The 10,132-nt window shown below is 48.7% G+C and overlaps 1 protein-coding gene across 6 annotated transcripts in view; it reads left to right on the forward strand.

The window, feature by feature from the left end:
• The first annotated feature begins 246 nt into the window (after window positions 1-246).
• The window catches only part of Pigv (phosphatidylinositol glycan anchor biosynthesis class V), an 11,578-nt gene continuing 1,692 nt past the window's right edge, over window positions 247-10,132 (forward strand). The window contains exons 1-3 of one of the 6 annotated variants that reach the window (XM_026782352.1): window positions 467-544; window positions 2,979-3,127; window positions 7,010-8,131. In XM_026782352.1, the coding sequence (XP_026638153.1) occupies window positions 3,050-3,127; window positions 7,010-8,131 (1,200 nt within the window). In that variant the 5' untranslated portion in view covers window positions 467-544; window positions 2,979-3,049. Of the gene's footprint in view, window positions 551-1,782; window positions 2,259-2,978; window positions 3,128-7,009; window positions 8,132-10,132 lie in introns of those variants that run through there. The other 5 variants (XM_026782353.1, XM_005353092.3, XM_013348284.2 and 2 more) reach the window with 5 other exon arrangements.

The following is a 10,132-nucleotide window of genomic DNA, read 5'->3' on the forward strand; positions in this document are numbered from 1 at the left end:
AGCGGGATGGGACTGGGGCGCGAGCGCCGGCTGACAACGCGACGCCGCGCACACGCTGACGGCGAGCGAGAGGCAGACTCCTCAGGTGTCACCACGCCGGGAAGGGGCGACGCACACCCTCGGGCCCCCGCCCCAGCCGGGGTCAACATGGCCGCCGAGCAGGGAGGCGGGGCGCTCCGAGTCCAGGCAGGAGCTGGGCGGGGCCGCCGTGGGCGGAGCCAGCGCGCAGGCGCAGGACGCCCGGGACCCGGATGGAGGTGCTGAGGTTGGAGCTCGGCGGGGGTGGTCTGGACGCGCGGGCACGGAGGACCCGGCGCCAGCTCTGGAGCTCTGGAGTTCTCCGGGGAGGGAAGCTGTCAAACGGAGGCCGAGAGAAATTAGGCGGAGGCTGTAGAGCCGCGAGGAGCCCCGCCCCTCCGCCATAGCGGCCCCCGGCGCCGCCTCTTCCTTTGCGGCCTCCGGCCCTCGTCTGCTTCCGGCCCTGTTGCCTGGCCCGGCCCTGCGGTTCCCTCGGGACGAAGTCCTGGGCCGTGGCTGCCTTGGGGTGAGGGTCAGTACCCCGTCCCGGGTAGGAAGTGTGTCCGAAAAGAACAGGCTGGAACGTGCTGCCGGCCCCGCGGGGCTTAATCGAAGGAGGCCGTGCGCTCCGCGAGGCCTCTGTCCCCGAGCACCCTGGTCAGAGCGCAGCACCCCACCGAGATGTTAGCCTTGCCTGGTTAGGCCAGGGCTCCAGTTGAACAGGCTTTCCCAGATAAGGCCCATCACCATAAGCTTCCAGCAGCAACATGCGCTATCTTCGGAAGAAGTACTGGGCTAGTTGTTGGAGACCTGGGTTGTCCTTGCTGGAAAGGAATGCAGACCCTTTGTGTTTTTGGCATAACGCGCTCATGACTTTGGGCATAAGGTTTTAGGAAGCAGAGCTTGAGGAACTTTAAAAGTAGTGGATGTGTCACGTGGCTCCAGTGAGCCTCAGTTTTCATAGCCATAAAATGGCAGTGGTAATTATATACCGGCCAGCTAGTGTCTAATGAGATCTCCGAAGTCTGTCTCACGGGAAACTTGTGGGTTCTAAGCGTCCTACCAGTTAAGAGTGTGATTTGGCGAGGGACTTCTTTCAAACGGATATTGGCAAATAGCTAGAGGAATAATTGACTCCTGATTTTACTTGGTTTGATCGAAAATTAAGTGTGGGTTGCATCTCCTGTGGCCACTGAGGCCAGGGTTTAAAAGAGGAAGAGGTGGATTCAGTACTTTTCTGTTCTCTGCCTCCCTTGAGCATGCAAGTGGGGAGGCCGGTGAAGAAAAAAAAAAATGAATTTATCCTAGGACAGAAGAGATTGGATGTGCGTGTTTCTTTGATTTCTTTGGCTTTAGTGAATCTAGTGTTGGAGATACATGTGCAGTCAGAAAAGTACTCCTTCCTGGGGCAGTTCAGAAGCTTAACTCTAACTGAACTTCCCCGGGTAAAGCAATGCGGAGTTGGGAGTTCCCCTGGCCTCCTGGTGATGAAGTAAGTATTAGGTGCCCCCTTGTGCCAAGCGAGAAGTACTGTCGCCGCTAGCCAGTCCTGTTCCCCTGGCGGAGGATTTTATTTTCTCCCATGGCTTCTGTGACTTTGTCATTTGCTTTGCTTTGTTTGTTTTAATTGTTATTTTTTTTATTTTTTATTTTTTTTGGTTTTTCGAGACAGGGTTTCTCTGTGGCTTTGGAGCCTGTCCTAGAACTAGCTCTGTAGACCAGGCTGGTCTCGAACTCACAAGATCCGCCTGCCTCTACCTCCCGAGTGCTGGGATTAAAGGCGTGCGCCACCACCGCCCAGCTCATCTTGTTTTTTAACATGACCTGTGACGGGAGGAATATCTGGACCGGTGATATTTAGATCTAGAGTCAGAGAACTGGCCATGCTGCGTCCTATCGTTCAAAACAGATGTATAAATGTCAGTTTCCCTGCTCTTCCTGGGACTACACTCCTGGCCGTCCCTGTCCTCATACAGAACAGACAGTGGTGTGTCAGGGCAAGAGGCTGTGAGGAGGCCGTGAGAACGTAGTGAGCGGGCGCTGGTGAAAATCAGAACGTTGCAGAAAGCAAGTGGAACCTAAAAGTTTGGGAGGTGTTAGCCACCTGAGAGAAGAAAAAGGAGGTTTGTGGTTCTTGCTTCAACACTGTAGGAGCCATGACTGCTTAAAAACAAAAAAGGAAAAAAGAAAAGGAAAGAAGAAATAGAAAAGAAAATGCCTTGACGTGCATTCTGTGTCTGGTAATAGCTTTGGTTTTTGTACATTGTTGCCACCCCTGTGGAGATGGGAAATAGCCGTTTACTCCTTCCCTGGTGGTAGACTCTGTCTTGCCCTAAGTTTGTTTTAGCAATGGGAGCTGGCTGAAGTCCTGCCGAGCAGCGGTTTCCTTTCCCTTCTCCACTTAATTTAACAGACCAGCTGAACACACATCACAGAGCTGCGCTGGCATGTGCAGTTATTACAGGCTTCTAGGATGGTTCTGTGCCCTACTCTAGGGACTCTGGTTTGGGAATTAGTTTATTATTCTGGGCAAGAGGGAAAGGGCACATGCCAAATAATAGCAGCCACAGCATTGATTTGTGTGGCACTTTTAGTTTAGTCCGTTTTGCCATGTGACGGATTTGGGAGCTGGGAGTGGGTGGGGATAGTCTTACCTCATTGTACATATAAAGGAATCTCAGAGGGACTAAATGAGAACTTGCCAGTGAAAGAGTTGAGACTTGACTCCTATATAAAAGCATTCAACAGGCTTTTAAAACTTCTGGGCACTTAACTTTCCAGCTTCTTGCTTATCTGTGTAGAAATTACCTGAATGCTAGAATACAGTGTTTCTCAGAGTGACACCCAGTGATCCATCTGCTTTCAAGATAGTCTTCCTCTGGGAAGTCAGATGGTTATGTTGTCGTAGAGTGCTGAAGGGGGTGGCTCCTGTGAAGAAAATGTTGTTTATTTTCTTTCAGCCCATGTGTGACATTTTCTCCCTTGGGTGTTAGAGTTTAGAAGCCTGAGGAAGCTCAGACGTGGCGAGAGGATGTGGCCCCTGGACCCATCCCAGAAAGAGGTGCTGAGATTTGCAGTCAGCTGCCGCATCCTGACCCTAACGCTACAGGTCAGTCTCCGACACCTGCTCTGAACATGCTGTTGCCTTATGACTGAGTAGTAATGAAGAATAAATGGTCCTCACCTCTCCACTTCCTGCTGTGCCTCTTCATGTGGTTGGACCCAGACAGACTTAGACCTGGCAGCTGAAAAGAGGGCAAGAGCCTTAGTAGTGGTATTAACCTGTGTCTTACACGTGAACCAGACACGTTAAGCTATGTAGCAAGAAAAAGGGCTAGAGTTGGACCCCAGGCTCCCTAACTCCTACCTAAACTAGAGGTTTTCTCACAGACTTTATCTATCTGATGGTCTCACCAACAGAGATACTTTGAGGTGTTTGTGACAGCTCAAAGTGTTGCTGGGGCACCCTGACTTGGAGCCTGAGTACTGTGTTTGTTAGTGGACTGGGAGAGAGGAAGCCCTTCCAAAGTTCTGAGACTGTCTATGAATATTCGTCAGGAATGGTTCCCCACTTGCTGTCCTAGCCACTCAGTTCTGAGTATGTTTGTCCTTTGTCACCCTTTTCCCTAGTCTGCCTTGATACATACTTTAATCAAAGTCACATATATATGAATTATTTGGTGCCTAGCTTAGGTAGGTCTAGTGCTTTATGCTTGGTAGGTCTATGAGTTTTTTTGTTTTTTGTTTGTTTGTTTTTTGAGACAGGGTTTCTCTGTAGCTTTGAAGCCTATCCTGGAAACAACCTCTTGTAGACCAGGCTGGCCTCAAACTCACAGAGATCCGCCTGCCTCTGCCTCCCAAGTTATGGGATTAAAGGCATGCGCCATCACCGGCGTCTGGCAGGTCTATGAGTTTATGATCATTGTCAACACCTTAGAGTTACTGTATTGATATAATGATGTGTATTTTTTTAAGATTTATTTTATTTATTATATACACTGCTCTGTCTGCTTGTATGCCTGCATGCTAGAAGAAGGCATCAGATCTCATTGTAAATGGTTGTAAGCCAACATGTGGTTGCTGGGGATTGAACTCAGGATCTCTGGAAGAGCAGTCAATGCTCTTAACCACTGAACTATCTTTCCAACCCATGATATATATTTCTTTATCATCCATATCTGGGGCTCCTAACTGCTTCCTTTGTAGAAACATTTTCTTTCCTCCCTCTGAGCTTCTAGCTCTGAATTATTCCTCCTTATTAAATGACGCACTTCAGGTTCTTTTGGCTTTGGGGCCCTTAACCTGAAGGCTGTGCTCTTACCTGTGATTGTCACCCCCATCCCATTTCTTTCCACTGTTTGCAGTGGTCTGATGAAGAAACTGACCAAAGAGTCAGGCAGTGGTGGCGCACACCTCTAATCCCAGCTCTCAGACAGATCTCTGTGAGTCAAGGCCAGTCTCATCTACTGAGTGAATTCCTAGACAGCCAAAGCTACATTGAGAAACCCTGTCTTGGAAAAACAAAAATAAAAAGGTGGGGGTGGGGGAGAAAGAAAGAAAAGAAAAGAAAGAAACTGACCAAAAAGAGAATGAGCCTTTAATTGGGCAGTGCTTTTATTGCTAGGCTGGGGAGCCTGACTCAGTGATGGCTCTGGACCAGCATCAGCTGAGTTCCTGGCAGAGCCAAAGGAGCAGTGCAGCAAGTCAGCATCTGGGGTAGGGAGCCAGGACAGCTGCGTTCTCATTCAGCGGGATTTTGGAAACAGTATATTTCCTCAAATCCCTGAAGCTCAGCCACCAAAATTATAGTAAGTACCTATTCCCAAAACTGTGCTAAATTATGAGTGAAAGGTCATGTTTTCCTTCAAGTAACTGACAACCTAATGAGGCAGAAAGACATTAACAATAAATTGGATTTCACTCTCTTTCCTCGCCCCTTCCAGCTCTAAAGCTCATGCTAGCAGATTGTATCCCTAGATACCGCCACTGTTGCTGCGTCTCTGTCAGTGAAGGCTTTGACTCCCGATTCATGGGCATTCTGTCTTCTGTTGACATCTGTGGTTTCAGTAGTAAGAGGATGATATGGTCAGCGCCCTGATCCTCAGGTCATCGTCCCACTTCCTTTCAGGGACCTTGTGTCCACCTCTCCGTAGTGGTGCTCCATAGCCAACCCCTGCCCGAGAGTCTGTCAAGGCTTCTCTCGTTCTCTGGCCACTGTCTCTCTTGTCTCTGCTGCTCATTCCTGTTCCTCAGACCTTCCGTAACGTTCTCTGGCTTTGTGATCCGTGGAACCTACCATGTTTCTTTGGCCTTTGCCCACCAGCCTTCAGCTTCCTCTTCCTAAGCTGAATCTATTCCTTTCGTGGTGTTCATTCCTATGCGTACATGCAACTCTCTTCTTCCATTATCCCTGTTTTATACATAAGACAAAAGTCGAGTCTTGGTGAACATAGTAGTCTGCCTTCTTTGTGTTTACACTACCCATTTTTTAAAAAATGCAAGTATATTAACTAGCCTTTTTTAAATACAAGATTAAGTGAGCCATTAGTACCACCTGGAAATCTTGATGAATTTCCATAGCCCACTCACCCTCCTGTTCTCTCAAATGTTTTTTGCACATCACAGTTACCTGGGGGACTTTTTAAAAAATGCAGTGTTGGATGGAGATGGAGCTCAATGGTAGAATTTGCACTTAGCGTGTGTGAGGCGCTGGATTTTATATTCTGCCACACACACACATGAACATACATAAAAATGAAAACTTTAAAAATTCAATACCCGGGGCTGGCAGGATGGCTCAAAGGGCAGCCACATGTCTCCAAACCTGATAACCTGACTTTGGTCCCTGTGTTCCATGTGGTGGAAAGAGAACCTCCCACAAGCTGTCTCTGCAGGCTCTTTACACATCTATAACAGCTTTTCCTGGTGCCGTCAAGTAGGAATTCGCATTTCTGCATAAAAACTCAGGAAAATCTGAGTGCTGCATCCCGTAGCCTACCTACATGTGTCTGTGAGTTCACTGGTGAAAGTGTATTGAGCTCTCTCCCCTCTTCTGTCCAGTAGGTGCTACCCCTGTTCCCTGCCCAGAGTTCCTTCCAGCCTCCCTCCTGTTCGGTGGTTTCTTTTCACTGACTTATTACAGTGACAGCAAACACTGATCTCTCATTCCCCCACACACACACACACACCAGGCATGGTGACACACGTCTATAACAAGCACTGGACGTGCATGGACGGAAAAATCAAATTCAAGGTCATTCTCGGCTCTGTTTCAAGTTTGAGCCCCCGACCGCATCTGAAACTCCTTTCTGCTTCGGTTAGCTCTGTGGCTGCTCCCCTCTGTTCACTGAAGTAGCTCTACTCAGTCACTAGTGACCTTCTCATTGTTGAAGTCTGTGATCAGTTTTTGGTTCCTGTCTTACTTGGGGCCTGTCAGCTGCATTCAACAGTTTCTCAGTCCAGGTTTTCACATGGTTCTAAGACCTGGGCTTCCCACAGCTCACCATCATTCACTGTTCCTGGAACTCACTGTGTAGATGAGGCTGGCCTGGAACCCACAGATACCTGCCTGCCTCTAGCTCCTGAGTTTAAAGATTCAAGGTTTATACCCGTTTGCTTGGCTTCCTGCTTTCTTCCTTGCTGGATCCTTATCTCCTTGCCAGGAGGACTCCATCCTCATCCTTGATGAGCTCCATCTCAGGATCTCCTTCCTTCCCAGGCAGGCTCCTTCATTCTCACACCTGGGAGTACCATCCCTATTCCATTTCCAGTTTATATGCATTCTGATCTGACTTCTCATTTGTAGACTCAGGCATCTTCCTGCTTGGTTGACCTCTGTGCTAGATTAACTAGTTAGCATTGGAGCTCCTTATACACACGCGCACGCACACACACACACCCCGTACCATCAAGTCAGTTTTCCCTTTTTATTGAATGGTAATTCTTTCCTTCCAGTTACTTACCAACACCCTGGTTCTCCTTCACCCCACAGGCACTCTTCAATGTCATCATCCCAGATCACCACGCTGATGCCTTTTCTCCTCCCCGCCTGGCCCCCTCGGGCTCTGTGGATCAGCTTGTGGAAGGTCTCCTGGGTGGTCTATCTCGATGGGATGCAGAACACTTCCTGTTTATTGCTGAGCACGGCTACCTTTATGAGCACAACTTTGCCTTCTTCCCTGGTTTCCCCTTGGCCCTGCTGATGGGAACTGAACTGCTGAGACCTTTGCAGGGCCACTTGAGCCAGCGCAGTTGCCTGCTGCTCTCAGTAGCACTTCTTAACTTCCTGTTCTCTGTGCTGGCTGCACTCACACTTCATGATTTGGGTTGTCTGGTTTTGCACTGTCCTCGCCAGGCCTTTTATGCAGCCATGCTCTTCTGCCTCAGCCCCGCCAATGTTTTCTTAGCAGCTGGTTACTCGGAAGCTTTGTTTGCCTTCCTGACTTTCAGCGCCATGGGGCAGCTGGAGAGGGGCCGGAGCTGGACAAGTGGGCTGCTCTTTGCTCTTGCCACTGGGGTGCGCTCCAATGGGCTGGTCAGTGTCGGCTTCCTCCTGCATTCTCAGTGCACAGGCTTTTTCTCTTCTCTTGTGGTGCTGAACCCCCTGAAACAGCTCGTCAAGCTGATGGCCTCTCTCTGCCTGTCCGCACTCACTGTCAGCCTTCCCTTTGCTCTCTTTCAGTATTATGCTTATACCCAGTTCTGCCTACCAGGCTCTGCCCACTCCATTCCTGAGCCTCTGGTACAGTTAGCTGTGGACAAAGGCTACCGGATTACAGGAGAAAATGAGCCCCCATGGTGCTCCTGGGAGCTTCCCCTAATATACAGCTATATCCAGGATGTCTACTGGAATGTTGGCCTTCTGCGATACTATGAGTTCAGGCAGGTACCCAATTTTCTACTAGCTGCACCAGTAACTGTACTGGTTGTGTGGGCAACCTGGACATATGTGACCACCCACCCTCGGCTCTGCCTTACACTTGGGCTACAAAGATGCAAGGATAGTAAGACCCTAGAGAAGTCCCATCCTGGCTTCCTCAGTCCAAAGGTGTTTGTGTACCTGGTCCACGCTGCAGTGCTGCTGCTCTTTGGAGGGCTGTGCATGCATGTTCAGGTGAGGTGGGTTTCTCCCTGGAATGACTGCTTGAATACAGCGTGGGGGGGGGGTAACTTTCTCTCTTGATGGCCCGTGCCTAATTTAGTCAACAACTGGGCTGGGCAGTCAGGTGTACTTAGGCGCAGCTATGATTCCAGCACTGAGGCAGGAGGATTTTAAATTGAAGGTAGCCTGGACTACAAAGCAGTTCAGACCCGCATAGGCTAAATAGCCAGACAAACACAGACCTGGGGCTTTCTTTGTTCCAGAATCTAAATTAGAACTCTGAGGATAGACATAAGTAAGATGAAATTACTGCCTTAATGAGTCTTATGGTATAAACACAGAGACAGACGTATTAGACAGATGAAATTAGGGGTTGGGGTGCAGCTCGGTTGGTAGGCTGCTTGCCTGACCGCACAAAGACCTTGGGTTCTTTCCCCACACTGCAAAAAAACACCTATAATCCCAGCGTTTGGGAGGTGGAGGTAGGGGAAGCTCTGTGAATTCCAGTCAAGTCAAGACTATATAGTGAGACCCTGTCTCAAAAAAATGAAAACAGTTAAGGTCATTCTTTACTACATAGTGAGTTTGAGGTCAGCCTGAGCTATATGAAACAATATTTGTTTCAAATTATAGTACTATTGTTATTTTTTAAAATATATACAGCTGGGTGGTGGTGGCACATGCTTTTAATCCCAGCACTCAGGTGGCAGAGGCAGATGGATCTCTGTGAGTTCAAGGCCAGCAACAGTACTACCTGTCCTGGAACTAGCTCTTGTAAACCAGTTCTGGGATTAAAGGAGTGCGCCACCCTATCTCAAACAAAAAGTAAAATCCACTCAAGCAGGATGGAGAGATGGCTCAGCAGTTAGAAGAACTGACTGCTCTTCCAGAGGACCCGAGTTCAATTCCCAGCACCCACATGGCAGCTCACAACTGTCTGTAATTCCAGTTCCAGGGTACCTGACACCCTCATTATGGACAGTGCATGCAGGCAAAACACCAATGCACATTTTTTTTTTTTTTTTTTAAAAAAAAGTTCCCCCAGACATGATGACACGTAATTCCAGTGCTTGGGAAGCAGAGCAGAGGCAGGGAGATTGTCCCCAGTTCTGGGCCAGCCAGCCTGGTCTATTTTTTGTTTTTTTGTTTGTTTTTAAGACAGTTTCTCTGTAGCTTCAGAGCCTGTCCTGGAATTAGCTCTTGTAGACCAGGCTGGCCTCAAACTCACAGAGATCCGCCTGCTTCTACCTCCCTAGTGCTGGGATTAAAGGCCTGCGCCACCACCGCCCAGCCAGCCTGGTCTTTATAGTCCATTCCTAGCCAGCTAGAACAACATTGGAGAGCCTGCTCAAGAATCCAGTGAAATGTTCAGATTGTACTGAGAGTATAACTTAGCGGTGGAGCACTTGCCTAGCGTGTGAGAGTCCTGTCTTCAGTCTCCAGCACCAAAACAAAGTACAGGCCTTTACTGCAAAGCCTGATTGACCTGAGTTCAGTCCTTGGCATCCACATGGTAGAAGAGAACTGAGCACACACACAGTCAATTAGTGTATTTATTGTGAATGTGAAAAAGTAGTTAACTCACTAAAGCATCGTATTTAAAATGGGTTCTGAAGAGTTAAAAAAAAAAAAACCCTCAGGTAAGAAGCATGCAGGAGTGGGGAGATGGATGGATTGCTGAAATGCTTACGGTGCAAACATAGGAGGTTGCAACCTCATAATCCACATTAAAAAACAGGCATAGCGATGCTCATCTATGATATTTGTGCTGGGGAAACAGAATCAGGGGGACCCCAGCCACCAGAGGTTTAGCCAGTCGGTGAACTACTTTGAGTAACTCAAGCTATCAGTTCAAGGCCACCCTCAGGTACTAGTTTGAGGTCCTATCTACAAAACAAAGAAGGAGCAAACATTCCAGGCAGCTGTGGGGATGGGGTGGGCACAAGCAGAGGTGTGAAGGCTGTGAGAGAGCTTGGTTCAGCTGGAATGTAGGAGTAGACAGCTTCTCTCTCT

The sequence above is a fragment of the Microtus ochrogaster genome, chromosome 10, assembly GCF_000317375.1.
Source record: "Microtus ochrogaster isolate Prairie Vole_2 chromosome 10, MicOch1.0, whole genome shotgun sequence".
Taxonomy (NCBI): Eukaryota; Metazoa; Chordata; class Mammalia; order Rodentia; family Cricetidae; genus Microtus; species Microtus ochrogaster.